The sequence below is a fragment of the Macrobrachium rosenbergii genome, chromosome 14, assembly GCF_040412425.1.
Source record: "Macrobrachium rosenbergii isolate ZJJX-2024 chromosome 14, ASM4041242v1, whole genome shotgun sequence".
Lineage (NCBI taxonomy): Eukaryota > Metazoa > Arthropoda > Malacostraca > Decapoda > Palaemonidae > Macrobrachium > Macrobrachium rosenbergii.
In genome coordinates this window covers 25,236,782-25,259,034 of record NC_089754.1, presented here as the reverse complement: position 1 = coordinate 25,259,034, position 22,253 = coordinate 25,236,782, and the positions used below count along the sequence as shown (strand labels likewise).

Genomic DNA, 22,253 nt, shown 5'->3' with positions numbered 1-22,253 from the left:
GTTTCAATGAGGTCGGAAGATTTGGTAATCGTCTCATACAAAAATTTTTATATTCATCCTTACCCATGGCTGGTAAGTTCAAGAAGTCAGTCATTTCTCAGGCGTACAAGTCTGATAAGGCTCACTGGCTCTTCACCTTGGAATGAATGGAGTCACGATGAGCAGCAGTGACATTCATCAACTGTTCAGCCTGCCTGCCCAGGTGTTTCCAGAGTCTGAAAAATTCTTGGTGCTGTTGTCTGCCTTTGCTCTGTGAACTTGGCCTTGCAGTGAGCGTCTTTTTGCATGGAGGGCAAATATATGGGCTGTAAAGGACAGTCTTTGTCATTCAAGGTTATGCCAGTAAGAACACCTAAGGCATCCAACCTTCTAAAATATTAATTTCCTTGGCTGCTTTTCTGCCTATGTTTGCGTGCCGGAGGCTTCTGGGAATTCTGAAGGCTTCAAGACAATCTCCAGGCTCTTCGAAGAGCCTTTCTTCTCCGATTTCTTCTCCATAAAACTCTGTTCTTTAGTATTGTGCAAATACTACTCCTGTTACACAACTTCAGTATATTAATTGCATCGGAACTATTAACAAGAAACTAGCAAATGCGAGCGATAGGCGAGCACCTCTAGTCAATTCTACTTCTAAAATGGCATTTGAAAGGAAATGGAACTTGAACCCCCTCTGGTCAGAAGACTGAGGCCAATTTAAATTTAGCTGCCAGGAAGGATATGTTTTACTTGGCATGCAGATGTATGCCAAGGAGGACGGATTGAATAGTCTGTAAAGTCACCAATTCGGCGCCAGGATAGTGTTTCAATTAATTAAGTCTCCGCTGAGCTTGTTTTCTTTGGTGACTTCCCGTTTTCTTCAAGCTCAATTAGTCACGCCTAAAACGTGCCAGGTCACGCATTTTAATCATTTTTACTTTATGGTATTTATACTGTCACATATTCATGTTTCTTCATTCACAGGCATCAAACTGTATCTCTGTTTGTAATTTGTACTCGTTCACTGCATATTATTGTTTATTGTTTCGACCTCAGGTCATCAATTCCATTGTCTCTCACGGCCCTCAGTTACACAATCTGTAATAAAGTATAACCTTTACCTGCTCGTTTCTTTGACACCTTACAGTGGTGACCCCGGAATCCGGGCCATTAGCGGACTCAACACTCAGTCTTGGCTCCAAAAAACGCTCTTAGCGGCAAATGCGTTTGAGCGACTCTCGTCGGCGTACCCCACCAGCGACTAAGCGGAACCACCACGGCGCACGAGTCGTAGTTTTGTCGTCTTATTCTACCCCAGGATGCTGTCCATGAGCCGCTGGAACCGTCAATGGAGAAGGCGAACACATAAGGGCGTGATGATGGCTGTCTTTGGTATGTCCTCTGGCGCAACAGGTACCTGAAAATAAATTTAAGGGTCAATTTAGAATATTTTGGCCCCGTGAAATGGAATTGGGCAGAGGTAGTGGTCCTCCGTTGCAATGTTGAGCCAGAAGGAGCTGTGGAGGCCCATGGACTGGAGGTTTTCCTGCAGATGCCCATCCGTTCCATCTCCGCACCTGAAGCCAGGAAGGATAACTTCGCATGTGTCGGGGCCCTTTAGTCACTATATGGTGGTATATGCCGTGCGCTGGCTGGGGCCCCGGGACTTAGCATTTCAGTTATAAAAGGTTCGTACTGGTGGCATACAGATGATGGTGGGTCTGGGTCCCGCCGTTAAGGAGAGACCGGCAGGATTGAATAGTCAAGAGGCCGAATGCGCCATGAAAATCGGCCCCAGGAGAAAGGAGTAACTCTGGCCAGGATGGAGATCGACATAATGGGGTTCCGTTGGCGGCCGGGTCTGGTGTCTGGTTGCGGTCCTCTCTGGATGCTGGGAAGACAAAAGGCTCCTGTGTCGACCAGCATCATCCTGCCGGAGACGGTGTCGTGAAAAAACCTACTGTTTTTGAGGCCCTTTCATGGCTGCCATGGCGAATAAAACACCTGCTTGACACCTTCAAGAGGAATATGAGAGGAAAAAGAAAGCACATAATGAAGACAAAAAGAGAGTGAAATAGAGCTTCATGGAGAATAAACAGTTGTTCTACAAGGAAGTAAATGCATATAGACATGTTAATGAATGAATGGAATTTAGAATGAAATATAAACTTAGATCAATGTTTTGTATGAGGCACTGTTCTAAAAGTGGTGAAATTCATGTTCGGTTGAAGCAATTGAGACAGTAATAATTAAGATCACTGATAAAGATAAAGGGCACATTACGAACAAATGTAGTGGCTTTTCTCACCTCCAAATGGTAGCTCCAATAAAAAAAATTGACCATCAAATCAGCTTCTCCTTGAGTCAATCTTTTAACACATCTGCAATAAAAAATTAAACAGCATTAGAGCAATAGAGCACTTCTCAAGATGATTTACACCACAGTGTTTTAAGGACTTGTTTAGGTGGGGTGTCCTTGAGAGCATCTTTTTTTTTTTGTACGGTTATTAAACAAGAGAACACTGTTATGTCTCCATTGCCATATCACCCTTATTAATATCAGCAGTCAGCAGGTGTAAATGGTATTGTCATGGGGTTCGGGATGCAAAGGTCATTTAGAGAAATGCCTATGTAATGAATATTGCCTAGCTTACCCAAACAATACGTTTAGAAATGATGGTAACGTAAGACAAAGCACAAGAACTCAATTTATCCTGCTTGTTCAGATGTCTTATGTTCTCTATCACCCTGTCATCTGCTCCTTCTTCTGGAGTGGTTCCTTCTCTTGGATGTCGGTAAGGACCTGTGGTGAGTGCTAAGACCCTGGCTGGTCCTGTTTGTGATGTCTCTATCAGATTCCCTCTGTTCTGTTCTCTGTTGCAAAGCTCAGAGGCTCGGACTATTTTTTCCATGGTCCAGTCTGGCGACATTCAATAGAGTCTTTGGGGTCTTCTTGTTTGGCCAGTGCAGACAGGCTTGGAAGGTCTGAGTGTTACCAGAGGCTCAGAAGACTCATCGCCTCATTCTTTCTTAGACTGCAATGGCAGTGATTTTCAGTTCTGCTCTCCCCATTCCCAGTTCTGATTTTTTCTTGCTGGAAGTGTCTTTTGGATGTGCTTCGTCCATTGGTTTTATGAATTTACATAGCCTACAACTTATCAAACTGATTACCAAGTGTAGGTCATGGAATTGGAAATTAAATATAAAATTTAGGTAAAATTTAAGTACTGGAGCCTAAGAGGTTATTCAGTGTTGAAAGGGAAATTGAGAGTAAAAAGGTTTTAAAGGTGTAACAGGAGAAAACCTCAGTTGTACTATGAAACAATTGTTAGAATGTGGAAAATAAGATAGAAGATGGGCAATATGAACAGAGATACAGTAAAAGGAATTAAACGGTTTGCAGTAGAGGCCGAGGGGACGCCGATATTGATAGTATTTAGTTTTTGCAATTCCAAAGACGTCCATTAGACCCAAGTAACTTCTTGGTGGTGGTGCTCACAACTTCATTTTCCACTTTTAGCTACTGTTCATTGCCTCTCAAGCCCAAGTACTCGTTCACCTTCAGCCCTTCTAAATATTTTAGTGGGCTCCATACCCTTCCTGAAAGAGACTCTCCTCCAAACTATTGATCTTCACAGTTTGTCACTGAGAATCTCCTTCCAATAATGGCTTGTTTTTGGCTCTTCTCCTGTAGTTGTTTTCTGCCTTATGGTGACTTTCAAATCATACCTCCCGTGGGTTGTACCCTTCAGGCCAAATGAAGTTCCCTAGAGACAAGAATTCAGTTTTTGTGGGTACCAATGATCAGGGTGGATGAGAACCTAGTAAATTGTACCAAACATCAGACCAGGTACATTAATAGCAAAAGGGGAGGACCTACCTCCCTCTCTACTTGCAGGAATATGACTCAGATGACTTCTTATTTCTACTTCAAACAGATTCTTGGTAGCACACGGTTACGTCTCTCAAGAGGCCTCACTCAGCTCAGGACCATTGCTCGAGACTTGAATGCACTACTTTTCTCAGATGTTGAGATTAGTCCTTTGGCCTGGCAAGTTTCTTCCTCTTACTTTTACTTATGGTTGTGGCATATTATCAGTAAAGGTTTTCTTGTCATAGCAAGATTCTAATCACTCATACTCTGCCTTTTCAAGACTGCATCCCCTAAGCATATGCTGAAGGGCACTTTTCTTGAAGTACCTGCCTTTATGCCTCTGGTGCTTACACATGTACTTACCCAGGGTTACATCTTCATGCGCATCTATCACTCTATACATAGGAATAGTACTTCTGGCACCTGGGTCTTCTATTCTCGTCAGAGGTTCTTGTGCTTCATTCTACCTCCAAAATTGATTCAGATTAATTATTACTAATGGATTTTGTAAAACAAACTTTTTGCATTTAACAAACTCATAAATCAATCTTCACTCCTCCTGACAGATTAGGATGGCACACAAAATAATGAGACAGTGAGTTACGTATGTATGGTGGGATTACGGTATATTTAACTCCTCTTAGTCAGGGCGGCCAGTTCCATTACACAGGTGATAAAGCTTATTATGATTAATGGTTTTATAAAAATTATGTAAAGATAACATTCTAGAATATATTTTTTAAACAAATGAAATGTGGTTATCTACTAAAGCCCCGAGCCTCCAGTGTCTTTTAACCTGGCCAGAGAACCAGTCTGTTCATTATTTCAAAAACATGTAATGCAGTAATTGAAAATCTTTGCATTCACGTGTGGTTTACAATTTTTCATTTAACAGCTGGTTAAGGTGGTATACCTACAGCTTAGCCGCGCTTGCTATGAGTCAAGTATTTAGGTTCATTTGTCTTAGACAACTTAATACAGTACCAGCTTTGCTAGGATCCTAACCAGGATTGACCACTGGGATAACTTCCCTGCAGACATCTGAATGAAAATTCTTGACTCAAGGTAATTGTACAATTCTGTTAGGATAATCGATGGTCTTTTATAAAAATTTTCAATTCTTGTTTTCTGGGACCCAGCTAATACTTATAGGGATATAAGAGCACTCTTCTTCTCCCATGGTGAATTTTTCCAAGTCTGTGCCGTTTGAATACACGAATTATTCAATATTTTGTTTATGGAAGTCTCCACCTAAGTTGTTAGTCCTACCAATGGCTTACAGGTCTTTCAGATTGTGTTCCACTTTGCTGAATGTATGGCTATTTTGCCGGCGGAAATACATTAGTTTGAAGACTCAGAACAGTCTTTCAACCTACTGACTGTGTGTAGACATATCCCTTAAAATATTCAAATGTGGCTTGTGTTTGATACTTGAATATCAATTTCTTATATAATTAGCCTTGATGGATGAGTTTTGTTTCCTGACCTTTCACAATATTATAGTTATGTATTTACTTTCAATGTTCAACATATAAGGAGCAAAAAGAAACGTCATGATGTTTAGAGATGAACTATGCCTGTACATCAGTGTTCTCTTAGAAAATGCACCTCACCTGCATTACAATTACCTATTTACTTTTGGTAAAACTATGTAATTCACCAACAGTGATTCAAAACCATGTCTTCATACTGTGAATGTCCTGAATTATTTTATTAAACTAGGCTGATGCAGTTATGCAATCAACATACAGGACACACGTGAAATGTATTATAGTTCAATGGAAGGATAATTACAAATATGCTCTCTTCAAAATTTATTTTTATATTTAGTTATTTTGCCTAGGATCTTTCTTTGTACCACGTACAAGACCAGTCCTCCTAGCAGCAATGAGACCGACCTTACGACCAGCACTCTTGCCTCTGGAAACTGTAGAAGCCTTACCAATGTGCTGATGGTTACCACCACCATGAGGATGCTCTACAGGGTTCATTGCTACACCTCTTACTTTAGGCCAGCTGTTCCTCTTTACCCTGTACTTGTGGTAAGCGCGTCCAGCCTTCAAAATGGGCTTATCAATTCGACCTCCACCAGCAACAATACCTGCAAGCATCAAAAACACGACACCATGAATGATGCAACATTTTTTCAACATTCAATGTTAAATTCTATTAAATAACAAACCTTAATACAACAGACCATTAATGACCAAGGTTTAATAATCTTGGAGAACTTACTCATAATGCTTAAACATTTACCATATTTATATGGCACAAGACATCGCTACTCTTAAGAGTACAGAATGCCCATATGTGAAAAAGCACAAGTTAAAGGAGCTAAATCAACAAAGATGACTTTACAAAGAACAAAACCATCATATGTTGAGCACATCAAAGCTGCTCTGCAACCTTCTTAAAATCTAAGAGCCCAACCTTCCACAATATTGCAATAAAAACTCAAGACCTGTGGTGTTGGACAGGGATAAATAGTGACATCTCAACTGAACTGGCAGGCAATGACTTGGAAAATGAGCAGCATTCACTACTTTAAAGGTATCAGGCATAGAATGTATCTACTGCAATTCTCCGATTGGAAAAAAAAGAGAGAGAGAGAGAGAGAGAGAGAGAAAGAGAGAGAGAGAAAAAAAAAAAAAAAAAAACAGCACATACCAAACCCCTAAACCTTGTTAGTCAACTTCAAAGCCAAGCCTGACATTCAGATGTACGCAGCCTTCAAAATGCAATACAACTGAGAAAAACTTCAAAGATTTTTTGGGTCTGTCAGAATACTCTTAGCTGCAACTTAATTATAAAAGTGGCCTACCAGACCTACTGGAAAAGGGCATTCAAACGATCAACCAAGATTATCAATATCACTCAGACTACAAGTTACACTTAAGCTCTTCAAGTAATTGCTCAAAAGCATGCCTAATTAAGTTAACCTTTAAAACACGTTTAAATTCTTCACTGTGAAACTGGACCTATTGCCATGATTTGCCTCTCTACTGTTTCATCGTTAAGTTGTTTTTTCTTATACTGTACAGATTTATATACACATTCCAAATAACAAAAGCTTCCCAGGCAAGGTAACAGTATGCAAAACTTCATTGTAATGACGACACTACAACAGAAAATAACTAGGAAAAAATGTATACAAAAACTGACCTATCATAGCACGGTTGGCTGATGGGAGGACTTTCTTTGCCCCAGATGGGAGCTTTACACGGGTCCTCCTAGTGTCAGGATTGTGGGCAATAATCTGGGCATAGTTGCCAGAGCCACGGGCAAGACGGCCACGGTCACCAGTTTTCTCTTCTAGATTGCAAACAATGGTACCTTCAGGAAGGCTTCCAATGGGCAATACATTTCCCACATCCAAATTAGCTGAAAATAAAAATAAACTTCATTATTCCATATACCTCATCCAAAACATAATTAAAAACAGTACTACTCATTGGCTCCTCTCAATTTACAAATTTTCTACTAAAAATTCCCTCCAAAACTGTACTGATTAGCATACCTTTCTTGCCACAGTAAATGAACTGGCCTGTGTATGTTCCTTCAGCAGCAATGAACAATTCCTTTCTGGTTTTATAACGGTAAGGGTCACGGAAATGAACTTCAGCAATGGGAGCACCGCGACCAGGATCGTGGATCATGTTCTGCAAGAAAAGGTATACCTGAAACTAGGAGTCTAATTTATCATCTACAGTTGAATAACCAAAAACACTCTTTAGCACATTCACACTGCATTATAAAACTTTCTATATCTTAAGAACAATACAACCTTAAAGTGCAATTTACAAATAGTGCAACTAAAGTTTCCAGGAAATTAAAATTCTAGTTTATGGTCAAACATCAGTTAAGATTCCAGGAACAAACTCAGGGCAGTTAAAAGTTGACCTTGCCTATATTCTGTTGAGGGTAACATCTATCAATTTCTTGTTACAGGGACATGAAATAAAAAATGATCATGCATGTGATTATTATACCTTTAAACTGGAAATAAAAATGCATGAATATTTTAGTTGCCTCATTTCATACCAATTTTGTAGTAAGGTAATTGCAACGTTAAAATGGTGTTCAGATTAAATGTTACTCAAACTTGCCCTAATTATAACTACATATATCTCTCAACTAGGGCTGGCCCGAAGGATTAGATTTTATTTTACGTGGCTAACCAATTGGTTACCTAGCAACGGGACCTACAGCTTATTGTGGAATCCCAACCACATTACAACGAGAAATGAATTTCTATCACCAGAAAAAAATTCAAATTCCTCTAATTCTTCATTGGCCGGTTGGAGACTCGAATGTGGGCCAGCAAAGTGCTAGCCGAGAATGGCACTGACCCGTCCAACGAGGAACTAGTTTGTTCTTAAGATAGATCTTATCTCACAAACCTTATTTCATAAGAGCTTAAAAACTGGCATTTCACTACCCTGAAACATCTTCAAATATTAACTACAAGGGGAGAGCTGATGAGAGGAAGGCAGTTTGTGCTTGCTTTTATTGCATTTTGACAGTTTCATGTCTAAATCTGAGAAATGCAGTTATTTTTAAAAGTGTTTGCAGCAAGAATTATTTAAAATGAATTAACCCCTTACATACACATAAACAAAGACCATACCTTAACAATACCACGGATGTACCCATGGCGTTCAGCGTAGTCAATGGCACGAAGTGCAGGCTTGCCTTTACGGTGGTGGGTGTGGGACCTAAATACCGATCCCGCACCTTTTCTCTGCGAACGAATTACCCGACCCATCGTGCTGTAATTAAAGAACAAGATGTTAGCTCAGATGCAAGACAACAAAAACATTACTGTACATAACAGGCACTAACACAAAGTGCATGTACATCTCAGCACCATTCCACGTCTAAGATGTATTTTATAAAATGCATATAATACCATACAACATGCCTGTTTTGACATACCGCCCTTTACTTAGAATAAATAGATCTAGTCATTATTCTATACTCAATTTTATGTCAAGTATGTGCCCATTTTTACAAGTTTAAATGCTGCAGATTTACTAGACAACTAGCACTTTCCTGAACAAACAAACACGAGTACCTTAGCAACAGCTGGTACTAAGGAAGTTACAAAGTACAGCATTACCTCCACTTTTCCTATCGTTGGGGCAAAAACACGACGTTACAGGTTGAACTTATGATATAAATTTACTCAAGGTTATATGTCTACAAAAGTGCAATTTACAATAAATATAACTAGGCATGGGGGAAGGAATTCGAAAAGAACAAATTTCTCACCAGTTAAACTGATGACAGACTACTATAGGGTTGACCTAGGGATAGTTTTTATTTATGGATATGGAACTACTTGAATAGGACGATTCAACCAGTTTCCCATAATAATGTAATTTGATCTACTTGGAAGGTAGTAATGGAAAGAAAAGTGGAGGAAGGGAAGAAGCGGGGCAGAGCATGAATAAACTAAAAAAAAATATGAGTAACAAGAGCCTATGAACACATACACATGACTGGCATAGTAATTACCAGCTTGCCATAACCTGGAAAGGCACAAAATTTTTTCCAACTAAACATCCTTGTTTGTAACCTTGAAAATTCCTATATACTTCCCGCAACAGCTGGGATTTGGGTGGAATTTGCCAAGCAACGTGAAAAATGCAGTTGGGAATGTAGCATATACAAAGAGTGGGGCTAATGCAATACTCAACAAATTGCAAGACACTTGTTTTCCCATGCACTGATAAGAAAAAGTCTACAGTTACATGGTAATTACAGTAAAACTGAAAACAACTACTGCACTTCTCTGATTCAGTAACTACCAGTTTAGGTGGTGTGCAAAATGAGAGGTGTGTTTAGTACCCACCTTTGGGGAGGAATGTAACAACAAACAAAAGGTCAATACCACAATTTACCAAGATCCCAACAAGGTACAATTTCTGCTTCTATTGAGCAATCTTGGGCCTTACATGACTATCATAAGGCTAACCTGGACATTCTCACAGCCTGCCTGTATACCAGGCCTAGTTTAAATCTCTCCCCACCTAACCATGCCTTAGCCTATATCCTATTTTTATGCTTTCTCAATTCATGCTTTCTAGTAGTGACACTGAATAACATCACTATTGCAAAATATCATGTTTACATTTTTCCATCCCTATACAAACTATGGAGGGAACCAAAAGGATACCCGTCATTGGGTGTCTCAGGTCTTCTGGAAATTGAGCTCATCACTACCGTCACTAAGTTTACCGGGTAGTTTACAGTTTAGTTGGCCAGGCTTGCAACACCTTCTGCCCGGACTACAACCACTCTGCCAAGGTAAGTAGTTTAGCGACCAGACCCTGCTCGCGACCCCACGCTTTCTGGGGGGTCCAGGGGGGGCGAAGCCCCCTCCCAGCCAGGTTAGGGTACACCGCCCTTTGTTAGGTTAGGTTGGTTACATCTGGTTAGGTCAGGACTTGGCACTATAGGAAAAGTTTGTCTTGTTTGTGTTTGCCTGCCAGTTTCCTAGTTGGAACCTACACGACAGCCTTGGCCAACTAAACTGAAGGCGCTCCAGTTTATCATTATGTCAACTTTAATTATAATGTCATTGTATAGGCTACCAAACAAATTGCCCGTCGGTGGGATATTGACTACCCTATGCTACCATCAAATCTCCCAAAGATTCAAGTGGAATTCTTAAGTCTAAATCACCAAATAGAAGTCTCCCCAAATGTTTAGGCATCAAATCAAAACCAACTCACTTCCCAGGGAGCAGCCTCACTCTTGTTTTCCTATTCTGCACTCCTGTGTCATCCCAATATTGTAAGTCATTAAACACAGCTAAGTTTACTTATAGGCTATTAGCCAGTTAAAGCAATTTATGAAACTGATGGCATGGGTCGGATTTGTGAAGTCGTTTTGCTTTGGGGTCGTTTCAACAAGCAGGTAAGCAACAACACAATGGGAGTAACGTTACAACTCACGTAATTTGCACTGGTGTTTTCCAAATGGCCTATATGAACCCTGAATATGAGCAGACCCCTTGATATGAATTTTTAATTATTACTGGTGGTGCAACCTAATGTACCACATGCTCCCATCCTAACAATAGCCTAAAGGGGTGGTGACGAAACCTTGACAGCAGGTAGGCTAACTGTGCCTCTAACGAAAAGTATATGGCTTCTGGTACAAGGGATAGCCCTTGGATTCTTCTGGGACAAGACATAGCCCTTGGATTCTTCTGGGACAACACATAGCCCTTGGATTCTTCTGGGACAAGACATAGCCCTTGGATTCTGCTGGAACATAGCAAAGCACTTAGATTCAAATGGTACAGGGTACATCCCTTAGATTCAAATGGAAACAGGTATACGGTAGTCCTTAGATAATTAACCTCACATAAGTCTCCAAAACCGTTTCGTACAATAGGAGGACCGGCTGGTACAAGGCCCAGTAAACATAAACACTCTCCATACCCTACGGCCAAAAGCGATTAGGCACAATCACATTGGCTTTCCTTTAACCTAAATTTAGAATATGTTTTCTGACGACATCAATCATCGTTCTTTAAGCAAAGGACGGTTCAGCTTTGGCTACGATACTCGTGGTCTACAACATTAAAAGATGTTCTTAGGGGTTCACCACAACTGCACAAACTAAGGTCCCCTTTATAACATTTTATATTTTCTACTAGGGACAGCATCCCACGACGTCGCAATTTTTCCTCATAGCTGAACGCTAAACAAGATCCAGATTTTTGTGATTATAATTTCGCTCGTTTAATGCACTTTTCTTCTTATGACCTGTCAGTAAGGCATGAATTCAAGTCTTACATTATCGGTAATCTTGTGTTTATTTAACTGATTATGGCGCAGTATAGGCCTTTCTATCCAGATGCTTCCATAAACACTTAAATGTTCTTTAAAGACAAGACAATACAAATAAAAGAAGCGATTGATTCACTTAGATATTTATAGATAAAAAATAAAGTATATACATGGACGAACCTGAGTCACAGCGGCGAACTGTGAAGGAAAGAGCTTAGGACGGTGGTGCCCTCTGTGAGAACCAAAATGTATACAGGTTACGAGTATTGTTTATTTGTTCGTATGTACTCATTATCATTTGTAACTATCAAACTTTATATTATTTTCATTCAAATTTGTAATATGTGTCAAAATAATAATTATTTAAACATAATTATAACAAATAAAAGTTATTAATCTTCCCTTTACCTCCAAATAGTGCCAGCTTGTAATCCTTCCAAATCTATATGATGAGAATCGAACAATATCATTACAGGATAGTGTGAGAAAGATATATCTATTTTAACCAAAATAATGAACAAATGCTTGCAGTGTTGCGTAAGAAATTGTTATATGTAAAAATATCAATATATTGAGCAAAATAGTGATATTTATATAAATTAAATATACAATGAAATAAAATTTTATAGATTGGTAGTAGAAATTCCTACACGGTATTGTAAAAAAATATACGAAACACATCCACAAGTTTTGTTATATTATTTCATACAGATTTGGTTAATATGTATTTTACTTTATTTAATTAAATCGAACCTACTTTGGTAAATATAGAAACCAAAACTTTGCAGAAAAAATATCAAAATATGAGAAAGCAGCGAGAAAAACCGCACAGACAGATGATGACTATGGTAGTGGGTCGTGACGTCACACAGCCACAGAGAATTGGCTTTGTCCTCCGGTTCAGACAGACGAGTCTTTTCCCTTAAAACTTTTAATCCTAAAGTTAATTTTTATTTGTACTATGAGTAATGTACCCGCCCACAATGGAGTAGGTCTAGAGCAGCAGGTGAGCATCTTTTTGGGGACGCAGAGTCTCTATTTTATTATATTTAAGTGGAAATTAGAATGATCGTTGTCAGCTGTAGTACGGAAGCGGTACACCGCTGTTGGAGTGGATGGCTGCTGGCAGCTGACAATCCAATCAATTCCCGAGATCTTTGCTAAAGGAATTTAGAGTACGGTGTTCCGCTGTGCAGTTTAATGCGAGAATTTTTGTATTCGCTTCGTAATTAGAAATTATTTGACCTTTGAGCTCTGGCAGGGGCCAAACTTTTATTAGACTAGTGACAAAATGCGGGGGAGCATCAAAGCTAATTAGTCTCGTTGTTATATCAAATGCTCAGGGGCTGGCTTCAGTTCAGCCGAGTGTTTGGGACATTTTTCGGTCATGCTAAGTTGCTGTATTGTTGAGCGACGGTCTAGAAGTAATCATAGACCCGTAAGGTTTGCTGACTGTGCTAGGCCTAACGCAGGGTTTCCCCCATGCATAACCAAGGCTTGTTGCCTAGTGCGATATACGGGTATGGTAGGCCTCTTATCGCCGTTTAGAGAAATATTCCTCCAAATCGCAGTTGCTTAATCCATTTGGCACGATGAAATTAGGCTTGGGGGTAGCCAATTTTCTCGTTTAGATGGTTGGGTGATGAGGCAGGGTAGGCGTACCAGGCAGTAATATTGAATTCAGTGTGTTGGCAGCAGAATTACCAAGGTAACAACCAGACGAATTTTTACTTCAATGCAAGCCCCACTTTCATGAAACCCATGTTTGGTACCACTCCCATGGGCATGAATGATCAAAATATATAAAAAGATGGTAGCTGTCTTGTTAACATTAAAATTGTGATGTTTAGTATACTTTTGGTTTGGGGCTAAGGATACCTAATTAGACTTCAAGCTAAGTTAAGGCAAAAACTCCAGTATTAAGTACTGATATTAAAGTATGAAAAATTTAGACCAGACTACAGAGTTATTTCCAAAGGTACTGTAGATCTCCCAGGGTAATCCTACAGTTTAGGGGTCCAAATTCTCGGCTTTACGTAAAGTCAAGATGAGCACACACATTTATCAAATATTTATTGAATCATGGAAATGCACATTATGAAAATAATGTAGTGTGGCTGCAATAGTAGTAAGATTTGCTTTTGAAATGGCTCCCTTGCTAATTTTATTCTTCCCTTTGTGTGTATTTAAGTTTTTTGCCTCTTTCCTCTTTTCAGTTAATTCTTTGACAGATCTGCAAACAAATATATATGAAAAAAAGATCAGTTTAAGGCAATCCCCGCTTACTACTACTACTACTACTACTACTACTACTACAACTGTGGGCACACTACACTATTTGCATGAGGGGCAAAGCTTTATTCCCTTTGTTTTTTTTACAATCTGCTTCTGTAAGGAGATAAACTGCTCATTTTAGTTTTCTATAAAAGTAAACTATTTAGATGGCTTTGTATGCCCAACCACACTTTGTCCACACTTTTTCTGTTAGCCCTGAGATCTTAAAAACTACTGAGGGCTGCAAATTATGTTGATCATCCAACCTCCAATTATCAAACATACCAAATTGCAACCTTCTTCCGTCAGTAGTTTTTATTTTGTATAAGGTCAAAGTTAGTCCTAATCGTGCATCTGGCAGTGATATAGGACAGGCCACCACTGGGCCATGGTTAAAGTTTCATGGGCCGCGGCTCATACAGCATTATACCGAGGCCACTGAAAGATAGATCTATTTTTGGTGGCCATGATTATACACTGTGCAGAATACTTGATTGTGCCGAGGAAACTATAGCCAATTTTTGTTTTTTGTTTAGCATTTCAATTAATATTTGACAAATCTGTGTGCTGATCTTGACTACGTAATGCAATGAATCTGGACCCCTAAACTGTAGGATTTCATCTCCCTGATTTCATATGGGATCCCCCTCCAAGATTCTCAGATATAGGCCTTGGAATGGGAATGCTACTCTAATTTGCTTGCCCGTATTATTCTTAAGAAAACACACAAGGTAAAAAAAAAAATATGTAGTTCATAAGTTTGGTGAAATTATTTATATATTTTCACAGCTGGATACTGCTTCAAGTTGCAATTGTGTTTTAAAGCCTAGATTTTAGAAGAGACATCTTCAAAAGAAAGGAGTTGGTGTATTCTAACAACAATGGAATAAATGTATAAAAATGAGATAAACAGTTAGATGAAATTCCTGTATTTGGTAGGAAATTAATGTATCAGTTTTCACAAAAAAATAACCTAGGTTTTAGAAAACGTTAATATTGGCCATCTGAGGTATGACAGTTTCACCATGATTCATTAAGCAAAGCAGAAACTTAACAAAGCTAGATAGTTTTGGCAATTGTTAGGGAAAATAATCATACCATACAAGAAAGCATCCAGAATTCCAATCTGTGCAAGCACTTATTATATTACTGTATGCTAAATTTTCCTGTATACATGTACAATAATAATAGTCCAAGACTCTGTACAGTGTTTTTCATTAATGAAAACTTGAAAGCCTGTGAGCTAAAAGAATAATTTTCAGTAGTACTTATTTTTATATACATGTACATTACAAGATTTTAACTATGCAAATATAAAAGGTTGTAAAGAATGTGTGCTACCTTTTATGCTATGCTCAGTTAAAAGCTTCATGTTACAGAATATTAAGATTTTATATATTAATAACTTTTGTTATTTAGAGTGTGTTTTAATGTTTGCAGCCTTTTGTGGTATGCTCAGTTTTCCTGTACAGTATACTGTACCTGCATATGCCATTTATCTATTTCTTTAATGTAGAACTCTTGAAAACCAGTGATCAGAAATTATCCTTTTGTCATTATTTATATGCATCAAAATACAAAATTATCTGCAAAGAGATTTTTTTTTAATGTATGCGGCCTTTCGAGGTATGCTAAGCTTTTTCTGTATAGGCCAGTAATCATATCTAAGGTAGCATGTGGACATTTCCCTTATTGAAAAACTATCTTAAAAGACAATGATAGAAAATGCTTTTCAGTGGTATCAATTAACCATGCATATGTAGCTAGTTTTTAAAAATGATTGCTGTCTTTGATATGCAGTACACAATTTTCCTTTGTACAGGTAAAATAATCATGCTGTCCAATGCAACATGTGAATGTTGGTTACAATTTTCTGTAAAGTCTCTTAAAATCTTACGAGTAAAAGAATGATTTTCAGTAATTCATACACGCAGTGAAACAAAAAGCCGTCTTTCTAAATTTACATTGTGAGGAGATTTTAGAGTAAGGTTAGGCCTACACTAAAGTAATTGCACAAATGAAAAAAAATATCTATTAGGATTAAATGTCTCGCTTGAAAATTAAATAGTCATATCAATACGTGAACTTGAGGTATTGCAGACAAGCTAAATGACAAGCATGTAGCTGATGAAGAATATTCAAGAGCATTTATTTTATTTACTTTAGAAGCAAAGTATAGGGCTGTGTAGCAACTGTGTATGCACATTTTGAGCTGCATGATGCCCAGTATGCTATGATTTTTTTTACCTGACAGTGGTGTTAGTGGAAAAAAAAAGCATAACATACACAGAAGAAAAAGTATGCAATTGACAATGATTTTTTGTACTTGTATACAGGGAAATATGATGTAGGGTAATAAAGCATGTGCGCAGACCAAACCGCAGTACTTCTTGGTACAAATATTTTATTATGCTTAGTTCTTTGGTAAATGTACCATTTTTTATTTTTTTATATATATTGCATAAACTAGTACATGTTGGTGAAAGGCTGGGTGTGACATCATGTGACACAATGATAAAATGGACTTGAACACTACCAAATGTGACTAAATTTATAAATGGTGCAATACCTTCTCATTTCTATAAGTTCATATAATGTTATTTAAAACTACAGGGAAAGAAGAATAGGTCTTTCATTTTGCTGAGAACGGCCAAATAATGTTTTAACTATAAAAAATGGGAAAATTAATTTTTCCATTGTTTCATAATAGAAAGCAGAAGATTAGTGATTTTCCCCCTTAGAGCATCAAAATATGGCTGAATGCACTGGCATAAATAGTAATGCACATGCATTCAAATTCAGAAGCTATTAAGTAAGATTGTTTGTCTAAACTAAAATTGCGCAATCTTGGTGCATTGTTTGATATACTAGAGCAGAAAATTAGACTACGTGTATTAGTCGTTTTATAAACTTCGTTACTAAAAGTACTGAAGAAAAATTTTTGTTCACTTGGGAATGCAAACTATCACTTGTTATGCAGGAGTATCCTCAGTGTGGGCTTGAAAGTGATGTTGAAACATGGTGGTTAATTGGTGGTAGGAGGGTGAAAAGGGGGAGTCCACTGCTCACCTGCTGTAAGCCAGCACTTGTTTGGATGTGTGCATGTGTGTCACCTGCGTGACTTGGAGTTGAAGCTAGTTTTTCTCAGTTTTCTATATGTATGATATTTCTTTTTGTATTGGATGCAAATGGCAACGTGTAAAGGACGTGGGAGGATGTGTACCTCATTTTCTGTGTTAGTAGAACCTTCTGAGAGTGGTATTAGAGCTTGTATAGGTGACTGGCAAGTGCTTTTCAATAGTGACAACCAGATGAGTGTGCCGAGACTGAGCTCTCCTTGGGTGAGACTGTTGTACGTTAGTGGTTCATGACTGCATACCCCTGCTTCATTGCCTGGAGTCCTTGCAGATAATGTGGCTGTCCCTTTATATTGTAGGTGACCATCTTTCATTACATTCCTGGACTACAACCACTTAACTTTAGCAAAGGTATCCCCTGTTCCTGCTGCTGTTTCCATGGAGGAGCTCAGTGATTTTGAGCCTTCTGTAAAGTTACTGAGTACAGGCTGTTCTTGTCCAATGCAGCTACCTGCCTCAACCACACCTTCTGAGGAGAGAGAGTAAGGGTTGTTGATGTAGTGAGGTTAAGAAACATTTTCATTTGTCAGGGTTGCAAAACTTGGTGGCAAAGCATGCACTGCAGGATTATGGAAATGGCAATTTCTTTTTTTATTGCTGTCTAATGATTTCCTTGTTAATGGTATAAACCTATTTTTGGTATCATTTTGAAGCCAAATAGTTTAAAGTTATTGTGGCATGTTTGGAAATAGAAATTAACAGAAAAGTAAAACTCTTAAGTTTGCCCAAAGTTCTTAAAAAATCAGAATCTCGGGAATTGGAAATATGATGGTGTTATTTAAATCTCAAATGGTTAAGGCTTTCAAGTATCTCTGTCTATCATTGTTTATGGTGGAAAGGCAGATCAAAATAGAGAAAAGTCTACTGGTGCCCTAGTATTAAAGATAGGTGTCAGGACTGGTGTATTTGCTGTTGCTTCAAAATATTAAAAGGTAAAAGCAGTGGGATGCAAGTTGACCTAACATTAAAATTGAACCCACTAACTTCACTTGACAGCAGTAGACAATCAAAATCATTTCCCCACTGTAGTTTCCCCTTAATTGATAAATGGGCCTGGGTACAGCACCTATCAGAATAGGGATTGAGATGTGACAGTCATATCTTGTGCAGTATGTAGAATCCATACTACAGACTAACCATCCATTTATGGTTTTTCATTACCAACCAAAAATTATATTTTTGGCTATGAGGCAGAAATGCTAAATGAGTGCACTTTTGCATTGGGTATGGTGGTCCAAAGCTGAGTATTATTTTGTGAAATACACTATGCTTTCAACATTCCCATAATATTTTGCCAAATAGGTATCATCTAAGGAAAAAAGCAATAACAAGCCAAAATTAGGGAATTTATAGTAAGTTTGTATTTAGATCCAGTTTGTGATGGTGTTTAAATTTTTTTTGTGTATAATATTGAAACTTCTGAACATTTAATGTTTCAAATGAAAGACAGACACCTAAAATGTGTACTGTATATACCTGTTATGTGTTGAAATTTGGTGCAGCGGTAGATTGTCTTCTATCACATATGTATTAGAGAGATAACACTTTTTAGCTTTTTTTTTTTTTCATTGATCTTGAGTAAAAACTGGCTAATAATAAACACTACACTATTGGCACCTACTAAAGAACACAAGTTATACAAATGTTTTATTCAGATGAAACTCCTCACAATTTATATTACTGATCTAGACCTTTTTATAAATGCTAGATTTTACACATGCAGTGTTTCACAACAGCTATTGCAACCGAGGGTTTCTGAACAAACTGTACCAAGTTCAGTACTAGGGGCATAGGTTTTAGTCTTTAATCTTTTGTTGATCCATTCTCTTTTCATAAACTGAATAATAAAAAATGTATGTTCAGATTATGCTTGCCATGAAGAAGCATGGGCTTTTGCTCCTAGTGCATCGCATGTTAGATGATTTGATTTGGAATGAGGAAAAAATTGATTAAAAGAGACCCTTGGGGCTCTAAGTTAGTGCACCTCATGTATATACTTAGGCATTATTAAAGGATGTTTGCAGCATCTCTTTGGCCTTAGCTACACCCACTTTTTAGCCTTTTCCTTTACTTCCGTTTCTGCTTTCTTTCTCTGAATATGTAGTCCAACCTCTCCAACTATGCTGACAGTGAGGTTCTCCCCCAGTTCCATCTTTATTTTTGTACTTCATCTCCTTTATTGTATGGATCTCTTTACCCTGCTGTCCAACCACTCGAACTCCATCTTTTCACTGTCTCGAGCATTAAACGGCCGAAAGAACTTTAATGCTTGGTTTCGACAACCTTAACTTCATAAAATCAATCAATCAAAATTAGAAAGGAAAAAACTATGGAGGGGAAAAAAGGAAAATCTAAGGGAAATATCCCACAGATTTCACTAACAATAGTAGTGGTTGCAACAGTTGAGTAATGCAATCATTTTAGACAAAGAAGGACTAAAAGGAATGAAAAAAAGTCTGTATTAGAAAAAGAACTGCTTTTATTCAAACTGAACAACTGTGTCTGGTCTGGATTTTTGGTCAAGTTGAAGATTGAAACATTCCAGGTGGTGTTTGCTGCATATTCCACAGATTATTCTCCTGTTTCAGTGCTTCCTGCAATGCTTATGTTTTTGGCACTTAAAAATGCCATATTCCCAGGCTGGTGTGATGTTTGGGAAAGTACCAAGTACTTTGAAGGTTGGACCCTTCAGTGCACTACCCAACTGAGGTTGGGTAGTGTCCTGTGACAGCTTTACACACTTGTTCTCGTGAGTCTAGTAGCTGAAAGTATTTTTATGGAGGAAAATAGCAGTCTGCTTGATCCTTTGGGTGGGACCACTACTCCATCTAAGTTGGGTTTAAGTGACTAGTTCAGCTGAGGGATTCTCTCATCTACTGTGGCAACGTCAGTACATGAGGCTTGACATTTTAGGAGCTACCAAGTGCAGTTGGTTGGTATGTGGCAGATATAGGAGGCCCAGTTCTTGTCTCGCTTCTAGAGCTGGTATTTGTGTGGTTGGTTCTTTGCTGCTTAAATCATTATTGAAAGAATATTTGCCTCTGCAGGACTTTTCCTTCTTTGTCTTGGTTTTCTTCTACATCCCTGCCATCTTCTGTTTCTCATCCTTAGCAGTAGACCTGACCTCAAGATGTGACAGGACTTGTGATACCAAGTGTTGCAACAGCCTTCAGTCTGGCTCTTTCTTCTTGAAGTTCTTTCTGTCTTGGCATGCCTTGGATGTGTTTCAAAATAGATAATCTAATCAACAATTTCTGTAATGGTTATTCTTCATTGTAACTTTGCTGTTATCAGGTAATGTGATTATTCTCAGATAATAAAAGAATCACATGTTCAAGGTGACTCAAGTGATATATCTGGAAGAACAAAGCTCCTTTTATATAAACCCAGAAAATGGCAAAGACTCACATCTGCCTAGATTATATTGGCTGCTCTAAAGCTGCATTAATCCCTCTTTGGGGCCACAAGGCTCATAGGGTATAGTCAGTCATGCTGAAAAGTACGTACAGTCAATGCAGATGGCTTATTTAATTTGTAAACCAGTGAACAGCATTATTTAATCCGTCTGTCAATGGGACATTGTACACTGAATAAGAGTAATTTAGAAAAATTAAAGTGTACACCAAGGCCTATCTTAATTTCTTTTTATCCTTAGCCTCTGACATAACTTTGATTTGACATCTCAGTTTGTGATCTTGATTTGGAAGTGGGTAACAGAAATAATTACTCCTATTTGTTTTTATAAATCCGTTTATTTCATCCTTGAGGTATTTGCATTTTTATGGATTTTTAAATCCCACAGGAGTAGGTATTCATAGTATTTGCATTTTTATGAATTTTTAAACCCCACAGGAGTAGATATTCATAATCTTTGTACATGTATAATCACATACAGTACAATGTAAACAGATACACCATTAGGAATATATGACAAGAATATAAGAATGGAATTACTTTATTACTCTCTTTTGATTTCCATGTCCTTTGAAATAGGTTGCCATTCATATTAAAAAAAAAAAAAACTATAAAAAAAAAAACATCCACCCAATTCGTAAGGGGTCAGTGTCCCTCTTTTTGAAAGTATACCTTATTTGATTTTTCATTAGCACTAAGACAAAATCCACTGTCATCACAGTTATGCACCATGGATACATTCTGTGCTCTTAAAACTTGTTAAAACTGTTTCTGTTACATAGGTAATCTGTCATCTGTCATATCCTTGTGGAGTGTCGTTCTTGCAAACTATGCAGACATTCACTATTGTCCTATGAGTTTTGGCACATTGTTACTGCCCTGTGAAGGAAGGTTACTTTGTGAGAAATGCATTGGTTTCTTTTCTTTTATGAACTCAGAAATAACCAGCGAAAGTTCTTTTCATGTTTCTGAACATCCAGTCCAGATAAAATGAGTTGCATATGAAATTTTTAATATTTCTTGGCTGAATTTCGGTACAAGAATGAATGAAAACTAACAGTTAGTACCCTTTTTATACCAAAGTACTTATTATTTCAAATATATGTTACATTCATCTGTTATTTCAAATATATGCTACATTCATCTGAAATATTACATTTATTTTTATACCAAGGTGCTTATTATTTCAAATGTATGCTACATTCATCGGAAATATTACATTTAAGGTAAAAATCCTAAATGTGCAAATTGTAGCACAGGAACTATGGAACATTTTTTTTAATTGATTACATGTATTTTGCCCCTCAGATATTTGATAAATAGCCCGCAACACCCATGTGCAGTAAATGCAGGCCAACTCTAGCAGTTAAAGATTTTTTGTTAGTGAAGACTACCATATAGCAATTCTCTTTGTGTGTTTGGTTTCCTGCTGTGAAAAAAGTATAATTTATAAGGATAATTTGTAAGAAGTCTGCAGCTTCTGCACTGTGAAATCAATGGTATTTGCTTTGTTGCAGTTTGCTGGTCTAGGCTTGGAGGGGCGAGACCACACTGGTCCACGTGGCGGTGGGCGGGGGGGTCGGGCAGGCGGTCGCTACATTCCCCCCCACCTAAGGAATCGCTTAGAAGAGTGTCCACCAGGTAAGACAGTAGTGCTCAGATTTGTATTGACCCTGTCACATTATTGCAAAGGATTTGTAAGGCTACTGGCTGAAATTTTTTCAGTACCTTCAGTAATGTTATGATTACCCTGGTAGGTGCTGTTGCATGTCCCTT

The 22,253-nt window shown here is 38.0% G+C and overlaps 2 protein-coding genes across 13 annotated transcripts in view; one reads left to right on the top strand and one right to left on the bottom strand.

Moving 5' to 3' along the window:
* Window positions 1–5,652: 5,652 nt before the first annotated feature.
* On the bottom strand, window positions 5,653–11,890 carry RpL8 (ribosomal protein L8). Its single transcript, XM_067116172.1, has 5 exons — window positions 11,833–11,890; window positions 8,478–8,619; window positions 7,368–7,509; window positions 7,013–7,231; window positions 5,653–5,951 (listed from the first exon to the last, which is right to left on the bottom strand). Exons 2-5 carry the CDS (start codon window positions 8,613–8,615, stop codon window positions 5,677–5,679), a joined length of 774 nt encoding a protein of 257 aa, XP_066972273.1. The 5' UTR covers window positions 8,616–8,619; window positions 11,833–11,890; the 3' UTR covers window positions 5,653–5,676.
* A 589-nt stretch (window positions 11,891–12,479) lies between these two features.
* Window positions 12,480–22,253, top strand: part of bel (ATP-dependent RNA helicase bel) — a 46,329-nt gene continuing 36,555 nt past the window's right edge. For 9 of the 12 annotated variants that reach the window (XM_067116171.1, XM_067116168.1, XM_067116166.1 and 6 more), the window contains exons 1-2: window positions 12,502–12,658; window positions 21,995–22,118. In XM_067116171.1, coding sequence (XP_066972272.1) covers window positions 12,614–12,658; window positions 21,995–22,118 — 169 coding nt within the window. In that variant the 5' untranslated portion in view covers window positions 12,502–12,613. Of the gene's footprint in view, window positions 12,659–21,994; window positions 22,119–22,253 lie in introns of all 12 variants that reach the window. The other 3 variants (XM_067116167.1, XM_067116159.1, XM_067116169.1) reach the window with 2 other exon arrangements.

What these genes read in the sequence shown, in the direction of transcription:
- RpL8 (XM_067116172.1), bottom strand. Translation starts at nt 8,615, where the DNA reads ATGGGTCGGGTAATTCGTTCGCAGAGAAAAGGTGCGGGATCGGTATTT. An exon ending in CATTTACTGTGGCAAGAAAG is followed by an intron (nt 7,232 to 7,367) that starts GTATGCTAATCA and finishes TTTTATTTTCAG; the next exon opens with CTAATTTGGATGTGGGAAAT. An exon ending in AGCCAACCGTGCTATGATAG is followed by an intron (nt 5,952 to 7,012) that starts GTCAGTTTTTGT and finishes TGATGCTTGCAG; the next exon opens with GTATTGTTGCTGGTGGAGGT.